General features: G+C 34.9%; 1 protein-coding gene across 1 annotated transcript in view; it reads right to left on the bottom strand.

The window, feature by feature from the left end:
• Positions 1-20,928, bottom strand: part of EYS (eyes shut homolog) — a 1,239,289-nt gene that overhangs the window by 1,165,734 nt on the left and 52,627 nt on the right. Inside the window, 2 exon segments of the mRNA XM_070419099.1 lie at positions 6,870-6,997; positions 7,834-8,027. Coding sequence (XP_070275200.1) covers positions 6,870-6,997; positions 7,834-8,027 — 322 coding nt within the window.

Below are 20,928 nucleotides of genomic sequence, written 5' to 3'. Positions count from 1 at the left end.
AATTTTATCATCAGCATTTTGGTAAATAGAGTAGTTAATGCAATATATAAACACTGGATTATTTTTATTTCTGAAGTATAGAGAAGTCACAAAATAAAAATCAGTCAAACTAAATATATAGTATATTTTAAATATAATTTTAAAATATTTTTCAAAATACAAGGAAGCCATAACATTAAAAATTAAATGTACAATATTGTAACATAAATGAGTGCTAGGAAATGACTGAAGTAATGTATTAAAATAATGAAGTAACCAGCCCATAAAACAGAAGAAAGTGGGAATTGAAAATTAAATATACTTGATTTTTTTTTAAAAAGAGCTGCCTTCAAAGACAGGATGGCAACAGGGTCTACTTTTGGATAGGGAGTATATTCTTTTTTTAAATAAAATATATTTTATTGATTTTTTACAGAGAGGAAGGGAGAGGGATAGAGAGTCAGAAACATCGATGAGAGAGAAACATCGATCAGCTGCCTCCTGCACATCTCCCACTGGGGATGTGCCCGCAACCCAGGTACATGCCCTTGACCGGAATCGAACTCGGGATCTTTCAGTCCGCAGGCCGATGCTCTATCCACTGAGCCAAACCAGTTCCGGCTAGGGAGTATATTCTTGCTTAAAGTTTTCCAGCTGCTGAAATAGCTCTTTTAAACTCTGTACTACTCTAGGGAATGAAAAGGAGATCCTTACAAAGTAACTCCAGACAGTTTCTCTGACTCTATCTTGAAATACTCCCATCTTTTGTTTGAAGAACTTGAAGGGGGTTTTGGTACCTTTTTTCAATGCTTGAACCATTATGACTGAGTTATAAGTTTTATTTTAATGAAAGCATTGTGGTGCGCTTTTGTCTTTTGTTGTTTTTTGTTGTTGTTTTATTGAGTATAGATGGGGATTCTGATGCAGTTACTTATATCAGTTTCAATACTTTCATGTACATATTTCACTTCTTGGGGAAAAAATAAACTTTAAGGTAAATAAGAACTATCCTTACAAGAGAAGCTTTGTACTGCCAATATATGCTTATTTACTGTGACTTGTATGGACATAGGCAAATGTCTAGACTTAAAGACTACTCATTTCATCAATTTACCTTTTTTTGCATAAGCTGACTATCAGATCCCACGATATAAGTGACTCATTTCATAGTTCTTTAAACCTTAAAATAAAACTAATAGACAAAAAGATCTGCATTTTGGCACTGATATTAGCATGATATACTTCAACTTCTGAATATAGAGAGCCAAAATTAAAATATTAAAATAGAAAATTTTTTTTTATCTTAATGTATACTAGACTGTGGGGCAGGAAGAAAATTTTAAAGGCATATAAATATAACAGATAGTGATAAGTGATATAAAAATTTTAAAATCAAATCAGGTAAAAATGGAGAGAGTAACTGAGAGGAGAGATTTTAGAAAGGTTTGTCAAGATTGACAGCAAAGTCTTTTTTAGATGTTTATCTGAACAAAAGCCTGAGAGAAATGCATATCAAATTATTATGGTTTCTGGCAGAAGTTGAATAATCATAGGGAACACAGTAGGAAATTACAGTGAAAAGATAGGCAGGAGAAAAATATGGCTTTACTTACAAGCATGTTAAATTAATTTAAATGTTGCAAGAGCAACCCCATTGAATGCTTGTAGAGGGGGAAGTAGCACGATTTAAAAACATATACACTCTTTTGTGTGGGAAAGAGATAAGGGCCAAACCATCTTAAATTTGCTTTATCTGTAGCTCTTACTATATAAGAAAATGACAAATCTGTCTTCTAATTGCTCTGGTCAAAACTGTAGTATATAAGTCTATATCTTTTTTCCCCTTTAACCAACCTAGTATGTCCTTATAAAAATTCCCTTATACTGGGTTATTCTATTGATTACATCTTAAAACTATATCCATAATTCAACCACTTTTTACCATGTCTTCTCTCCCATCTTGTTCCATCTCTATCTTCTCCTGTCTAGGTTACTACATTAGTTTCTAACTGGTCTCTTTACATTGACTGTGCATCTACAGTTTTCAACACAACAGCCAAAGCATCATCTTAAAATATAGGATAATATCACTCACTTGCCAGAAACCCTGCAGTACTTCCTATTTTACTTAAAGTGAAGCTCAAAGACATTAAAATGGTATCTGCACGATCTGCAACTGCCCTGATCTCTTCTTCTCTGTTCTCACTCCCTTCCGTTGCTTTCTTCAGACCAGTCTCATTAGTATGATCCCAATAGGATGGGGGCTTTGCATTTGGTGCTCCCTCTGCCATAGACATTGTTCCCCTAGATCCGCGGTCGGCAAACCGCAGCTCGCGAGCCACATGCGGCTCTTTGGTCCCTTCAGTGTGGCCACGAAGTTTCAATCGCACTGTATGTGCGCGCCCACACGTGGTATTTTGTGGAAGAGCCACACTCAAGGGGCCTCAGTTTACCGACCACTGACTAGAAAGCTGCATTGTCTACCATGTCACTTAACTCACTACCCAAATGTTAGCTTTCTCAATGATGCTGAATTTCATTCACTACTCTACATATACTTGCATGAAGTGTCAAAGCAACAAGGTCAAATGGGGGATAACTGAACTGTTCCAATGAAGATTTTTGGTGGCTTGAAAAGAATGTTAATTTCATAATGATGAAAGTGTTTATATTCATGATATATACGTATGGGAGAGCTTGAAGGATTGCTGATGGACAAGAAGTAGATTGACAGAGAGATACAAAAAATCACAGATAAATCTAAAGAACAATGACAGAAAATCAGGTGTATGTCAACCATTAATTTTGAATATTTAACCATTAATTTGGAATATGTTAAGTTTGAGATGCCACATTGGATATGCATGGAAATATACACAGGCTTACCTGGTGGGATGCGATATTAAGCATGTTTGGTGTTTGCAGGTAAATAGAACATAGAAAGAGAGAGATAAGGAGTTTGAGGGTGAATATACAGGTATGCTTTGTAAAAAGGAAAATAAGGACCTGCCTAGGTTAAGGGACAGAAGAGAGCAAGTGCAGTCAAATAATTAGAGGTGCTGTTGTTTATAGAAACACATTATATAATTCTGTGGATAGAGTATATGAGTGAGTGAGCTTGAAATGTATGAAGTGTTGATTAGAGAGTGAAAATATATAAAGCAAGAGGTTGGGAATGTGCAATTAGAGGTTCTGATAAATTATAAGATATCACCATGAGAAATGGGCCAAGAACAGGGGGAGGAGGAAAAACTAATTGTAAAATAATTGTCAAATAATTTACACAACCACGGTGGGTGAATTTCCAAAATTGATATAGAAATCATTAGGAAGATGACAATAATGGCAGAGAAAAGGACAGATGCTAAAACCTTTAGTGGGGTGGGGGGTGCAGGAATTGAGAAAAGAGGAGATACTTTGAAAAGGAGCATTGGAAGGAAGAAACAGAGTTAGAGAGAGAATGGCATAGCTGATGTCATTTGCTAAAAATGAATAGACTTCTCCTTCAAGAACAGGAGGCGGAAGAAAAATGGTCGGGATATGGTAACAAGGGCAAAACTTTCTCATCAGTTGTACACAGGTTATGGAGAGAAAGGAAGGTATACAAAAGAAATTGTGGTATTAGAGAATTGGCTGCTGACAAAATGATCCTGAAGGCACAGTGGAAGAGTACTGGATATTAAGAAATGTTAGAAATTTTACAGATAATTTGATCAGCTATGCCCTAGAACACTTAGAGAATGCATGATATTAATTCAACCTTTAATGTATGTAGGTCTGTACTAACTCTGTCATAATGTTTTATTATTTACTAGAGGCTGGGTGCACGAAATTTATGCACTGGGGGGAGAGTGTCCCTCAGCCCAGCCTGCGCCCTCTCGCAGTCCTGGAATCCTGGCTCCTTACTGCCCACCTGCTCACTGCTCCTTAGTACTGCCACCACCACTGTGCTTGCCAGCCATGAGCCCGGCTTCTGGCTGAGTGGCAACCCCCCCCCCCCCCCCCCCCCCCCCCGTGGAGAGCACTGACCACCTGACCACCAGGGACCAGCACCTGTATTGAGTGTCTGCCACCTGGTGGTTAGTGCACATCACTGTGACCGGTCATTCTGCCATTTGGTCAATTTGCATATTAGGTTTTTATTATATAAGATTACTTAAAAGAAAATTAATAGGTTCAGGACTAATGGGAGAAAAGTTGTACTAATGTGAGCATATGTTCTCAAAATGAGGCCCTTAGGGGACCAGATCTGAGAATGACTTCTGTCACCTGTAATAGTCCCAGAAAAATATAAAATGATATGAATAGCAGAAAATAGTCTTGATGAGGAAATATATATTCAATAGTATATATTTTACAACCAAAATATGAAATTATAAAACTATATTTAAAATTTAACATTTTTTTGTTAAATTTTAGAATAATTTATTCAAAAGTGAAAGTTACTCTTATAAATAGGGCTTTGAATTTCAAGGAAAGAAAAATATAGCCACTCAGCTTTTGAGATAAGTAACTCAAAGAAATTGAGGTGTCCTGTTAGTTGAAAATTATTGAGTGACCAAGTAGACACCTTTCATTAATTAACAAATTCTTTACTTAAATGTGTGACTCCTATTTTTAAAAGCATTTTTCTGTGAAAATGCAACTGCATTATATGTTGAAAAGAAATATGTTTTCCTATGTAAATTCTGCTGTACACTGTTCTCTTTCAAAGTCACAGTGCATGCTTAATTAGGTTTACTTGTGACAGAAATTGAAAACCTTAACTCTACCCATGGCTGATATAGTGAGACATTACAATATGTACTACTGAAATGTGGAAACTGACTTTAGAAAAATAAAATATGTTAATGCATTGAATTGACACTGGAGTAGGGCCAACTATAATTGCTATTCAGTGACGAAGAAACATGTAAGAAAAAAAACAAGCTGAGAGTAAAATAAAACATTATTCTACCATGAAATATATTAGAATCTGAGTGGAGAAAATAAAAGATTTAGAAGCAAAACCTGTGTATCATGAAATTTCTGATTTTACTAGTAGACATAATCCTATATAATAAAAGCCTAGTATATATACAAATCAACCAAACAGCAGAACGACTGGTGGAATGCAGGAGCTTCCCCCAGCCCAGAGGCTCCAGACCAGCCAAGGCGAGTGCTAGCAGGGACCCCCTGATCACCCCGCTGGTTGGCCCACAGAGGAAGGCGACTGGTGGCAGTGGCAGGGAGCAGGGCCGGCCAGCAGGCAGCACCAGGCTGGCCAAGGAGGGTGCCAGCAGGGGCCCCCTGATTGCCCCTCTGGTCACTCCACAGAATGGCCCTGATCCCCTGCCAGGCCTAGGGACCCTACCATGCACAAATTTCATGCACCGGGCCTCTACTTTTTATATATTTCATTATCCAATATCTTGTTTTTGGTTATCCATTTTTCCCCTAGATGATGAAATTTAAAAGAAAATCCTTCTAAAAAAAAAAAAGAAAGGTCTTCTAAACAGCCAGAATATTGCTATTAATAAGGGGCAATAAATGCATCATATTTAATTAAAAATAAATATTATAAACAAATGCATATTTACTCATATTTATATAATTCTTAGATATTTTTAAAAGTTGACCACTTTTCAAAGTAGAATAATATATACAAGTACTATAAGAACTAGAAATTATAAATTAAAAGTCAATATTTTTCTAAAGATAATAATTGGGTTTATTGGTAAATTGACTTAAGATTGAATGTATATACAAATTTGACTTGGATGGGTTAGAACTTTCAATATCTTGGAATGATCATCAAGTTTCATTCTCTTTTGAAAATGTCACATTTTAAAAACGTAATGTTTTTAAACCTTATGTTTATTTTTTATTTTTTTAAAATATATTTTTATTGATTTCAGAGAAGAAAGGAGAGGGAGAAGAGATAGAAACATCAATGATGAGAGAGAATTTTTGATCGGCTGCCTCTTGCATGCCGCCTACTGGGGATCAAGCCTGCAACTCAGGCATGTGCCCTTGACCGGAATTGAACCTGGGACACTTCAGTCTGCAGGCCAATGCTCTATCCACTGAGCCAAACCGGCTAGGGCAAACTTTATGTTTCGATTCCTTTAAAGTTGATGGAAATACTATCCATTGTACAACTGTGATATGTATACATGTTCTAAGTTACTTTTTTCCAGTGTGTTTTAAGTCTTTCCTGTACCAGATATTTTAATTTTCTGCTTTTATGAATATTCTAAAACTTGAGCCTATTTATTGCCTTTCAGTAATGCCTAACAGAACTTACTTTAAGCAGTCACATAAAACCCAAGCAAGAGTGGAGAGTACAAATTATATTTCTTAATGTTGTGAGGAAGTATCTATAAAGCTATTTATGATGGACTAAATTATAGACCCAGATAACTAGGTCACTTCTATGTTTTATAAATGGGTAATTTTTTTTTAGCAATTCTTATTTAACTAAAGCACTACTTCCTAAAAAGTTTGCCTAAAAACCCTAACTGAAATTTGTTAGCTGAGATCTTTGAATTGAAGGAAGAGATGCTTGCTCTATACTTTCAAAATATAATATTAACATTGTATGTATATAATATAAATAATACTAAAGGTACTTACATTAATCTCTTTTTCTAGACCTTCAAATATTATTTTTATCCTAAAAATCATCCTTATGAAACAAAATATATGTTTTACAACTGTATGCAAAATTATATGTCAGAATTTCTTAAATATTTATTCAAAATCAATAACTAAACAACATAAAATTACATTAAAAAGTTTCTACTTTAACTTTAAATCTATTATATTATTAAATAAAATTTAGGTTTAAAACAGAACATGTATTTAAAATTCATATATTTTTATTTAATAAAATAACAAATGAATTATACCTGCAATGATAATCTTTCTCACAGTTTATATATGTTGCATTATTCTTGCAAGGAAATGAATCACAAGGTGTTTGAAGTCTCTTACAAAGCTTGCCTGTCAATATTGGTGCACAGACGCATATGGTAACCTTGGAAACATTAAACAGTATTTTTATTAAAGTTTTGAGATACTTCAAAGATGATGAAATGATGGGCATTATTCTCATAAGCATGTAGTCGAAGTTTTCTTTACAACAATGTGAAGGCTTTCACTTTCCAAAATGTCAAAACAATTCACATACTTCCTAACTATGTGAATTCAACACTCCTCTAATTGAGAGTTGGGGACTTTATTTTTCCCACTTGAATGTAAGAAATTTCTGACTATACAAAAAGTGATGCTCTGGGGCTTTCAAACACAAATTTAAAAGCCATACAGTGTCAATCTAATATTTTGGAACCTGGTCCCCAAGCCATTCAGGGTAGTTAGATAAGGTTCTGGCTGATGGCTCCAGCTTAGGTCCCAGTTGACAGCCCGCATAACTACCACACATGTGAGTAAAGAAAGCTTTAAGATTTAAATATGAATTCAAATAAAAATATTACTAAAATAAGAGTGATTTGTGGGAACTATTAATTATTTTTAATATTATTTATTTAAATGTTAAAATTAAAAGTTATAATTTAAAAATATCAAACAAGCAAATAATTTTAAAAATTTAAAAACCAATAAATTAAAATTTAAAAGTTTACAAAATTGCATTGTTTATAGGGGATAATTTTGATGCAAGAGCGAAAATGAAACTAAATAGTGCTTTTGGAATTGGGGTTTCCATTTAAAATAGGAAATTTAAATAAGAAACATAGATACCGTGAGCTTGAAAATTTATAATAATGAAAACTATAAATTTTGTAATTTTGAAATAGTTTGGTAACTGTCAAAATGTTTTAAAACCACTCTCTTGTATGTTAGATTCAAACTTACATTTGAAATATCATTGCAGCCATTACCATTATGACATGGTATTAATGAACACTTCTTGTCATCAATTTTACAGTCTTGATTGAGAAATCCTTCTGCACATTTACAAATGTAAGCAGAGCTTTCATTTTGGCAAATTCCCCTTTTCCAACAAGACCAAGAGACACAACACTCCATTGACTCTTCACAGAATGGACCTTAAAAGATCACACACAAAAATAAAATATGAACATAGATATGTAGCAAAACTTATGATAGAAAAAGTCTCTAGAGTTCATGGAACCTTTTCTTTACCAAAATTTTAGTGGTATAATTTATATATCATAGGATTAATCAATTTCAAATAAATAATTCAATAACTTTTGCAAATGTATTGAGCTCTTCAACCATCAGCACTATCCAGATTTAGCACATTTTCATGACCCAAAGATGAGCTCATTTATGATGACTCTTGGTTCCCCACTCCAGTCCTAGGCACCATTAGTCATACTGTCTCTATAGATTTGCGTTTTCTGGGTGTTACATAAACAGAATGGTACAATATGTTGTTTTTTCTGATTGGCTTATTTTGCTTATCATAAAAAAATTTAAGGATTTTTCATGTTGTCTCATGTATCAGTACTTTGTTGGTTTTACTGCCAAAGAGAATTCACAATGTATTCAACATTTTGCTTACCCATTCATCAGTTAATGAAGATTTGGCTTGTTTTCACTTTGTACTTTTTATTGAGATATAACTGACATTTAATATTATATGAGTTTCAGGTGTACAACTTAATGATGTAAATATTGAGAAATGAGCATAAGTTCAGTTAATATTCATTATCATGCATAATAATTTTTTCTTGTGATGAGACCTTTAAGATTTACTTTTTATCAGCTAACTTTTATAAGTAATGAATTCACACACAAATATTTGTGTGGATATATATTTTATATCTCCTGGACAGATTCCTAGTGCTAGAATTGCTGAGGGGTATGGTAAATTTTTGTATCACTTTTTAAGAAATTACCAGATTATTTTTGCGAAGTGACTGTGCCATTTTAAATTCACGCCAGCAATGCATACAGTATCCTGTTTCTCTACATTTTTTGCTAACATTTGATATTGTCTATCTCCTTTCTTATAATAATTCTAGTGGGTGTGAAATAGTACTTCCTTGTGGTTTCAATATGCATCTTAATAAGCCTGACAATTCTGAGTATCTTCTCATATGTTCATGATACATTTGTAATCCTCTTTAATAAAATGTCTGTTCAAATGTCACACTATTTTAAATTGTGTTGTTTGTCTTTTTATGTATTCATTTAGTATTGAGTAGTGAGTATTCCTTGTATAATCTGAATATAATTTCATATGATTTATGTGACCTGAAAATATCTTCTCCTTGCTGTGCTTTGCCTTGCTTTTCCTAGTCATTTTCTCAGTTGGCGACTTTTGGATAGAAAGTTTTCATTTAATTCCAAATTACTAATGGACTTCGTTTTATTAAGTTCACTTTGTAACATTTTTTTTCACATAGCTTTATCATCTTTTTTGGTGTATATCAAAGCTTTGACGAACAATGGTCATAAAGATTTTCTTTTATATTTTATTAAAAATTTTATCATTTAAGCTCTTATTTATATCTCTGATGTGTTTGAGTTAATTTGGTATAGTAAGAGATAAGGATACGTTATTTCCTATGCACATATATGTGTATGTTTGGAATTATATATATAAATTTCTTTACATATTGGTATAAATTGTCCCAACAAAATGTTTTGGAAATACTTTTTCATCCACTTAATTTCCTCTTTCACTATTGTGAAAATCAACTGACCAACCTATCCTATATACCTATCCCTATGCAATAATACATTGTCTGGATAAATGGAACTTATTATTACATTTAGGTTGGGAAGCCATCTAACTATTTTCCTTTTTTCTTTGCTGTTCCATATAAAGTCTTGTATCCATTTGTGAATTTCTATACAAAAGACAGCAGGAATATCGATAGGGATTACAATGAATCAATAAATAAAATTAGGAAGAATTACCATGTTAATAGTATGGAGTTTTAATCAATGAATATGCAATATCTCCCCATTTGTTTGATATTTTTTTCATGTCTCTCAGTAATATTTTGTAGTTGTCAGTTAAAGTTTTGCATTTAATGAATTAAACTGATACCTAAGCATTTTGTTGATTTGATACTATTGTAAGGGAAATTATTTTCTTTACTTTTGAAATTTTGTTGCTCAGATATAGAAATATAATTACCTTTTGTATATTATCTTATATCATGCAGGTTTTATAAACTCATTACTCCAAAGTTCTTTTTTTTTTTTGGATTCCTTAGGATTTTCTACATATGAGATTATGGAACTTGTTAATAAAGACTTGTTTTACTTCCCCTTCTTCAGTCAATATTTTCTTGTACCTTTTATTCCCCCCAAGCAAACAGTCTGGAACATTCTGAATAATGTTGATTAGACTTAGTAAAAGTGGCTATCAAAGTCCTGTTCTCATTCTTAGGGGCAAATCTTCCAGTCCGACATCACTTGTGTGATGTTAACAGGACAATTGCCAGAGATGCTTTTGATCAGAATGAGACAGTTTTGTTCTCTTTATAATCTCTCTAGAGCTTTATAATAAACTAGAAGCCCGATGCACAAAATTCGTGTAAGGGGCTTGGCCCTCACAGCCCCTCACAGCCTTTGCCAGCCCTTGCAGCCCAGCTTCATCGGGAAGATCCCGAAGGATGTCCTAGGTTGGTCTGCTGTTTGGTCTAATTAGCATATTAGCTTTTGATTATATAGGATTATATGGGATGTTTGTTGGATTTTGTCAAAAGTTTTTTTCTGCATCTAGAAAGGTTATTTGATTTTGTCCTTCATGCTAATAATATGGTCTATTTTATTAATTAATTTTCAGATATTAAAGCAATCTTGCATTCTTTCAAAAAAATCCCACTTTGTCAGAGTACAAAAATATTTTACATGTTACTTAATTTGCTGAGCTCATATTTTGAAGTTTTAAAATGTTTATTCCTAAGTGATATTGTGTTTTAGTTTTCTTATCTTGTATCTTTGCTTGGTTTTGGTATTAGGATATAGTGGCTTCATAAAATGTGTCATCTTCTATATTTTTATGAAGTTTATAGAGATTTATACTAATCCTTTAAATATTTGGTAGGTCTGTATAGATTTTCTATTTCTTCTTGAAACAGTTTAGTACCTTGCACCTTTCTAAGAATTTGTCTAGTTCACTTAAGTGGTCTAATTTTTTGGCATATTGTTTTTATAGTTTTTTCCATGTAATCCTTTTTATTTATGAATGGTCATTAATGATGTTCTCACTTTAAATCCTGGCTTTGTTAATTTGTGTCTTCCTTTGTTTTTTTCTTGGTCAGTTCAACTAAATTAAGCAGAAATTTTAGGGGGAACATAGGCAGGATTAGGAATTTCTTAGAATTGGGGTCCATGGAAAAACGCAGGCCTGCAGACTGAGAGAAGGTACGTTTCCATAACATAAGGAAGCCAGGTGCAGCTACATCTCCATAAGACAAGGGAGCAGCAAAAGTTGCATTTACATGGGATAAGGGAACTGAAAGTAGCCAAGAAAGCTCTATATTTACAACATAAAGGGAAGGAAGCCCTTCATTCAGATGGAAAAGAAGAAAGCCCAGAGGGAAAGAGGAGGGAGAACCTCACTTGTCCAAGGGGAATACTGACCAATCAGAGGGGATATCAGGCACCAGGATCTGCAGCCTTTATAAACCATAGGGAAAGGGAACCCAGTGGGACTCTTCCCCCTCCCTACATGGGAGTCAGTTCTGTGGGGCTCTTTCCCTCTATCCATGTGGGAGTCTGTACTTGTTCTTCAATAAATCTCCATCTTTGCTATGCCACTTTCTGTCCATCTGTTCTTCGATTTCGGCCAACAAAGAATCCGGGTCCCAGTCCAAAAATTCGGTATCATAAAGATATGTAAATTTTATTTTTCTCAAATACAAGATCTTGTTTCATCAAATTTTCTCCTCAGTTTTAATAATTTTTTGCTCTAATCTCACCATTTCCTTTCCTTGGGGTTCAGTTTGCTCTTCTTTTTCTAGTCATTTAAGATAAAAACGTAGGATATTGATTTGAGAAATTTTTCATTTTTTTAATGTAGGAATGTAGAACTACAAATTAAACTTACTTCTAAGCATTGATTTAGCTACATTCCATAAATCTTGATATGTTTTGTATATATGTATTCAGTTGCAATCTCTTCTTTAACTCAGGCTATTTTAGAAATTGGTTTAATTTCCAAATCTTTGAAGGTTTCTCAAAAATGTCCTATTAATATCTAATTTAATTCCATTAGGAATGGAGAGCATAGATTGTGCAATTTTAATTTATTTAGGTCTAGTGTGACCTGTTTTACAGCACGGTTATTTGTTTATATATTGTCTAGCATTGCAGTTGAGTAAGTGCATGTTCGGCACTTCGTGCGATGTGAAGGTGAGTGCCTCCTTAACGCTGTGCCCTGGCAAAGTCACTTGCCTCTCTCTAGTCCCCACCTTAATCAAGTGAATAGAATGAAGTAGTGATATTAGTCCCAAGTCTGGAGTTTTACTGCAGTTTTTATAAAAGATGAATCAACATGTTTCATTGAAAAGTTGAGAGGCATTACATTGCATCCAGTATGTTGTCATTAGGCACATCAGAGTGTCACTAAAATATACCTGCAGTAGTGACCTAACTACTCTCATCATGTCTCTTAACTCCTGAATTTCAAAAGGAAAATGTATTCTTTTGAGTTATCGGTAGCCTAAGTAGGGATTTAGACAATTTATATGTATGTGCTGGGGAGAACTGAATGGGGAAATATCTGACTTCCTGCTAAAATGACAACTTGTCCTCCAGAAATTATCTACAGAAGTTTGTTTTAAAGACTTTGTATTCAAGTTCATAAACTTCTCAACCAATTCACTATTTAACCCTAAGCTCATTGTTATGCCCAGATTTCAGGATCCCCAAGAAACTACACCAGGGAGCCAGCCGAGTCCAATGCAAAAGCATTAGAGTCTTTATTCGAGCTAGCTCGGGTTCCCCGTCCACCACACTCGCCGACGCAGTGGCGGTGGGGGGGGGGGGGGGGGGGCAGAGAGAGAGACAGCTCTGTGGGGAGAGGGGTTTTATAGTAAAGGGAGGAGAGAGGACTGTGGGCCCTGCCGATTTGCCAGGCGCAAGTCGGTGTCTTGTTACACAGGATGTGGTCGTATCTATGGCGCACACGTCCCTTGCTTTTCTTTGGTTAGTTTAAAGAAATCCTAGGTGTGGCTACCAGAGGCTTGGGCTTCCAGGAAGAAGCTCCTTGCTGAGCACATGGCTGCTGCCCAAAAATGGAGGATTCGGGGCAAGATGGAGGACGTAGACCTCGCCCTTTCACTCATAAGTTTACATGTTTATTGCAAAAAAAGAAAACTTCATGTAAAACTCATTCATTATTATGTGAACAGAAGCATCAAGAAAATTTAGGGACAAAGAATTCAATTAATTAGCAATAGCATACAAGCCAAAACAAGCTCCACTTAAAAGATATGCTGTTAATTGATTTGAAGTTTGAATTGTGTGCTAATTCTAAACCATAAAGACACAAAGGCAGCATAAAATGTTGAGTAACTGCATAATTGGCATTATTGTATTAAAATAAATCAACCTCTAATTTTAGGTATTAGTACATGAATAACTATTTTGGTCACATAAAGAAGAATGGATGGATGTTTCTCAATGTTATGATGTATTAGCATAATATCCTATTAGATCATTAAATATAGAGAATGACATGCAATTATATTAAAGAAAAATGTTTGTAAGTGTTTGAATAATTCTACTTTATATGTATGTAATGCTTGACATTTCCATAGCACTTACAGCTATACTTTTTTTTAAATAAAATTCTTAAGACAAACCTTAAAACTATAAAAGGCAATTATTACCCAGTTTTCTATCAGTATGTTCTTTAAAGTAAGAAGCTAGTTTTACTAGAGATTAAGTGACTAGAAACACATCACACAGTTGGTTAATTAATGCCAGGTTAATAATAAAAATTTGTGCATGCCACATAACCCTATTATAACTCCATACTCTTTTCATTATATATGTCCACAAGATTAGTTCTGTAAAGAAGATAGAAGGCTAAAATATAATTTCATTGTTAGCGTAAGTACAATATTCTTACTATAGGATAAAACAGTATGTGGTCCTGTATCATATGTAGAAAGTAAAAAGACATAAATAAATAATATATTGCTTTGGCTTTTACAAATTAACATTCTCCCAATGTAGAAATATACATTTGTGGATATTTTCATGGCATTTTCCAAAGTATTCCATAGAGTAAAATAGTAAAATGTGCATATTTTTAGCATTTATTTAGAAATAATACACATAAAGTTGCAAAGATAGTATTATGAGGTTCTAGGTACAGTTCCACCTTATAAAACCATAATATAATATCAAAACTAGGAAATCAACATTAGTACAATATGTGGATATAGTTCTTTGCCATTTTATCATGTTTATATTCAGGTAACCACCACCTCTATTAAAATAGAGAGCTATTTCATCATCATAAAGATTTCCTTATCCCATATTTTTATTCATCTCTTCTCCCCTACCATTTTTATAACACTAGCAACCATTATTTTCTTCATTATTATTATTATTATTTATTATTATCGTTATTACTTATAATGCCCTTGACAAAAATCTAAGTTCTCATGGACTTTTACTCTGGGAAATTAAAAGGAAACTTGGTGCAAAGTAGAATGACCAGAAATGATACATCAAAATGACCAGAAATGATACATCAAAATGACCACAGAATCAAAATGACCAGAAATGATACATCAAATAGAGAAGAAGGAGTCAACAACCAGATAGATAGCTGGCTGTTCCTTCTCTAGTGACATATAGATTGGAATTGGGAAACTGCAGCAGAGTAAAGCTACCCCCTTTTCCAAAGTCTACCTGAGCTTCCTTTATATGTCCTAATGTTCTAGCTAATGGCATCTTAGTAGAAATTCTGGGTGTCCAGTCTGGCTAAAGCTTTTTAGTTCTAATACCCATTCTTTCATCTCTCACTCTTGCACTGAATGCCTGGAAATCATACATTCGACTTGGTTTATGTGAAATATTCCAGCAGACTGGGTTCTTGAGTCATTACTTGGAAAAAATCTATAATGCAGATATACCAGACGTTTGATGACTTGTGTATAAGAAAAACATTGAGTTACACTGAATTAATTAGCAATTAGGTTTAGCAAGGGAGATTTAAATAGCCATTATTAGTGATGTTTCTAGAGAGTTGTGGGAATAAACATCTATTTGCATGGGGCCAAGAGGGAATGAAAAAAATATGTGACTGTTCAAAGTGTAGTCCCTGAACCACAAGCATCAAGGTTTCACTGACATCTCATTAGATATGCAGAATTTCAAACCCCACTCCAGACTTACCGCAGAACAATTTAACAAGATTTCCAATGATTTCTATAAAATTGTAGTTTGTGAAGCACTGATCTAAATATCTCTTTTAAGTTTCATTTTACAAAAATCAACAATGTGAAGTAACAACTAAGGAGATTTCTAGAGGTTGTCAGAGTATAGAGTATGTTTGTAAACAAGTGGGATGAATTGATCAAGGATGGAAAAGTGATCATCTAAGCAAGAAAAAAGATAGTTTCTAGAATAATGTTGCATAGGTGAGAGAAAAGCAGGTGATCCTGCCCACAAGTAGAGGGATTAGCTGCAGCTAGGAGGAATCAATACAGCAGGAGAGAAGACAGCTATATGGGTGTAGGTCAGTGGTATGCAGGCAGTTCTCTTGCTGCATTTGTATTGAATTTCGAAAGAAAGATCTCAATTGGAGTGTGCTGAAAGGGGTGGAGGTTTGAGAAAAGATAGGTATAAAATGGTTGTCAAGGATATTGAAAAAATAAAGTAAAAATTATAAGAAGTTACTAAGATTTCAGGTCAATTTCTAGGATTTTTAAAATTAGTAAATTGCATTGAACATGAGACAAGGAAGCAAAAATAGTCAGGTGTTTATGCACATGTGTGGAATATGTAGAGACATATAAAAGGTTTGGAATTTTGCAGAAAGGGAATATAATGGAGAGAGGCAGTAGTAAGAAAATTGAGGTCCTAGGAAAGTAGTATAATGATGGACCATATATTTTAATTGCATAAGATGGAAATGATGTCATAAGAAGGTAAGAAACAGTAAAAATCTGATAAAGGCTCAAAGTATCTGGTTCTGTAAAAAGTAAGGAATTAATATCATTTGTAAACCTAGAATCAATGAGAAACGTAGAGAAGGGTTGTAGTCCTGGAGTAGAATGCTTTAAAATAATGGTGAGATTGCTCTTATCAGTAAAATACCATTTTTTATAGAGAGAGAATGTATGATGTAAGTCAATAAGTAGCCATTTTTAAGAAGGTGTTCATGATGAAATAACAATTTTCCTGGTATATGTACTGTAGTATAAGCCCAGATAGTTTAGTGTGGTTTTTTTTTTCTGTAATGCCAGAGCCTAACTTAAGCTTTGATCATGAGGCAGCCACTTCAAAGGGCACTACCTGAATACACACATTGCCAACCACACAAGTAGATAAAGAAGCAGGCCACCTCTCCCTCTCACTGAGGGTCTTTTGTTTTTGAGATCATGTATGATTTTGATAAGGGAGCATTTTGGCCACTTGTTTTTCATTTCCCCAGGCTTTAAATTATTGTTCTATTGTTTTAAATTCACTAGTAAAGAGTGAGCCCAAGAATCTACTCCCAAGTCCAATAGAAGCAAAATCCCATAGCCCTGCACTCCATGCATCTTGCATGCTGCTCTCTCTCGCTACCTGAGGCCTGGCCCAGGTGTGCTGTGTAATTTCCAGATCTTGGAAGTAATAAATCTTTGCTTTTACAAAGATTCCTTATGGTTATCACTAGAGGCATCTTTTCATCACAGTAACATCAAGGGCCAGTCAAACCACAGCACTGGTTATTGATAGGTTGAGACCTGCACAACACAAATAGAGAAATATGCTAATTAACCGGGACGCCTAACAGGTTGACTGGACAGGAGGAGGTTGTGCACGCAGCTTCGGGGGCGGGGCGGCAGGGGCCTCTGAGTGCCTGAGCTGGGGGAGGGCCTGATCAGCAGCGACCATTGCTGCTTCAAGGGCTGGAGAGGGAGACTGGACCAGACCTGCAGGGGCTGTGGCTGCTACGGGGCCTGGGGAGCGAGGCAGGGCTGGACCAGAGGGTGGGTGGCGCAGCACAATTTCGAATCTCGCGCTGAGTTCCTAGTTTTTCTATATCAAAGAAGAAATAAAAGTATTGCACGTACACACAACCATACACAAATAACACTCAAGTAATTTAAACTAAGATATTTAAGCAGAAATCCTATTAAAGCATCTAAGTAAATTTTACTTTAATGGAAATCATAATGGGCTTCTATAAAACAAACTGGCTTTGCTAGCCTAACGAGGTGCATATATCTTTAAAATATCACAATAAATGAAAGATCACTTTTAGACTGCTATGTTTTATTATGATTTCAGTACATCCTTCTTTTGGTCAATCCTTTAATGATGTGTCAATAATTTCTAAAGCAATTCTGTATAAAATAATGCACTGCAGTTAGTCGAACATTTTGTTCACATAATTTCATTTTAGTTTACTTTCACGTAAAATGAAGCTATTGCACTTGAAGGATAGGCAACACAAAGACATCGCCACATAAGAGAGCAATTTGCCTTTCATTCCTATGGGAAGAGAAAGAAATGGTTGCTAGGAGCTTTGCTCAAGGACTGGAAAAGTGAAATAAGCAGCAAACACTGGAAAATTAAAGAAAGACAACTAACTGTGACTCATGTTTGATTACAGTTTTAAGACTCTGTCAAAATGAAAAATTGCTTCACAATATAAAAAATATATTCGATACAAATATTTAATATGCACCTATATTAAAAGTGATTGTGTAAAAGGTTAATGTTTCAGAAAAAAATGAAGTGACTATTTGGAGTTATTCATTTTATATACACCTTAACAAACTCTCATGTTATTCAATTTCAACCACGCATGGTTAGACATTGTAACAGTTACAAATTTTGACTTCATTAAGTTCCTAATGTGTGGCTCTCATGACTCTGTTCCTTTACTCAAATTAGCAGGATCGAGCCCACAGCCTATTGTAAGGAGATGAATACCTAATACTTTCCTTTACAGCAAAGAACAACACCTTTTAAAAAATACAATTTTTTATTGGTTTAAGAGAAGAAGAGAAACTGAGAGAGCGATAGAAACATCAATGATGAGAGAGAGTCATTGATTGGCTGTCTCCTACATGACCCCTACTGGGGACTGAGCCCACACCTGGGTATGTGCCCTGACCAGGAATCAAACCGTGACCTCCTGGTTCATAGGTTGACACTCAACCACTGAGCCACACCAGCCGGGCAAATAGTAATTATTTTAGAATTTGTGGGCCACAGCGTCTCTTAAACTACTCAGCTGTTACTGCATCATGAAAGCAGCTACAGACTATATGTCAGTGGTTCTCAACGTTCTGGCCCTTTAAATACAGTTCCTCATGTTGTGACCCAACCATATTATTATGTTTGTTGCTACTTCATAACTGTAATGTTGCTACTATTATGAATCGTAATGAAAGTATCTGATATGCAGGATGGTCTTAGGCGACCCCTGTGAAAGGGTTGTTCGACCGCCAAAGGGGTCGCGACCCACAGGTTGAGAACCGTTGCTATATGTAAACTTATGAGAATGGCATCTTAGTTTGCTTTATTTCTATGATTAAAAACAGAAGACAGCTGTTTAAAATACTTTATCAGTATTAACCTAGCAATGTTATGAATTATATATTGTCATTACGCCCATTGATATTGACTAAATGTTTGTGTCTCCCCAAGATTCCCATGTTGAAACCCTGCCTCCAAAGTGCTGCTATTAGGAGGTAAGGGTTTATGAGAGGCAATTAGGATTGGAGGAGGCATGAAGCTAGAGACCTCATAAATGGGATCAGTATCCTTATAAAAGTCATGAGAGAGTTTGCTTCCTCTCTGCCCTTGAACATAAAGAGACATATAAAGAGGATACCATACGTGGATACAAGAAAAGGGTCTTCCCCTGATCTTGGTCATGCTGGCACCCTGATTTCAGACTTCCAGCCTACAGAAATGTGAGAAATAAATTAATGTTGTTTATAAAACACCCAGTCTATGTTATTTTTGTTATGGCAGCCCACGCTAATTAAAACATTCATTATGAACTAGGTAACTTAGGCACAGGGAGGATAGTTTAAGAAATACACCATCCTTAAATCATTCATTATAAACTTTGAGGAATATCTGTAAGAAGCACAAAACGCAAGACTGGATTTAGGGAAGTACCTAAAGACATTTGCATTATGCATAGAACCAAAAAAAGCACATAAGAGTTAAGTGAGTATGGCCACTAACATAAATCCATTCACACACCTAAACTCTAAGCAGAAGTAGTCAGAAATCAAGAAGGTTAGGTTAGGGTATGGAAAGAAATACGTTATGTGGTGCAATCCAAATCAGACTTTAGGGTGTACTGAAAAGTATCTTAATGTGCAATTTTATGTTAGGATTCATGAGGTTAAATTCTGTCCATCAACCAAAGTTTCCATTAATAAATGCAAGAGTTTCTAATAGAGAAAATAAATTTTCAATTAGAGAACTAATTTTGAACAGCAGCAGCAAATTGGAGATCTTCTCTTAATACTATTAATGATGCCATTATAATAACCTGGTTATTAGTAACAGGAAAGGAGCAAAGGGGAGACTAGATAAAACAGGCATGCCATTTATACGTCTTTGCCAGGAAGCTGCAGTTAACACTCTCCAGGTCTACTCCCCACACATCACTGAGGGAAGGGAATGGACAGTAGACCAGGTCTGTGTGACATGGGAAGGTGCTTTCCTGTCAGTCACACCTAGGACTTGGGCATTGGCCAAAGTAGGGGAGTAGGTGTGGCTACTGCAAGCTCTGAAAGAGTTGATACTTAAGCTTCTGAACATAAGAGGCTCCCCTTTGCCTCTTTCTTAGTGCTTGCCCCGACCCCTGGCTTGTGGGCCTCCCATACTCTGCACTCATCCATGTGGCCCACAGCCATGAGGACTCCACACAATGGACTAATGGCTGTGATTAGCCTAATGCTGTACAGAACTCACCTCCACCATGGAACAGACCCTCTGGACACGGCCCTCCTATTGGCTCTGCTGAACCTCTAACTACATCTTTTTCAGGACGGGTTTAAGGACAGTGTGACTTTGCAACCCAAAAAATATAATGCCACACCAATAAAAACAATTCATTCTCCCATGTGAGTGTTAGAAAATTCATATTCTAAAGATATAGTAGGAACCCCACTCCCACTAGTGTCGGGGAAATAGGACCCACTAATTTCTCCGGCAACAATAAGACCTGCTTCCTGGTAACAATTTGTATACCTCCAATTAGGTAGCAGAGCAAAGCCTCTTTATATTTAATTTCATTATCATGTTTCATTAAAGCCTTAAAATTTGAACAGGGATCTGCCTAATCTGCCTAAAAGCACCTCAATGAACAATACCAGACACATGACATTTCTCAGTAAGACTGAGAAAACAGAGAAATTATATCACACATATGAAAAGAGTATTTCAAAAGAAAAGTTGAAAATAGGGCAATCACTAGTGTCTGTTGCAGAAATAGGGTAGAAATATACAATTTATGGGTTAATAAATCAAAACATGGAGATGTTTCATTAAAAAAAAACCCTTCATTACTTTGATCATACTTATCAAAAAGTGAAATATTTTGACTTGACACTAAGAAAATTAAATTTATAATTTATATAAATTAAACATATATATATTTGATTATATGTATTGAAATGTAGCTAAATATATATGCCAGTAAAAATTTAAAACTGAAAAGCATGTATCAAATTATTCCAAATAAATATAGAATGATTGAATATGCCAGTACATAAAATAAAATTTGTCAAGTAAATAATCAGAACTATACTTAAAAAGTACAAG

This window comes from Myotis yumanensis, unplaced genomic scaffold, assembly GCF_028538775.1.
Source record: "Myotis yumanensis isolate MYYU_CA2020_CCGP unplaced genomic scaffold, mMyoYum1.0.hap1 SCAF_6, whole genome shotgun sequence".
NCBI lineage: Eukaryota > Metazoa > Chordata > Mammalia > Chiroptera > Vespertilionidae > Myotis > Myotis yumanensis.
This window is presented reverse-complemented; position numbering and strand designations above follow the sequence as displayed.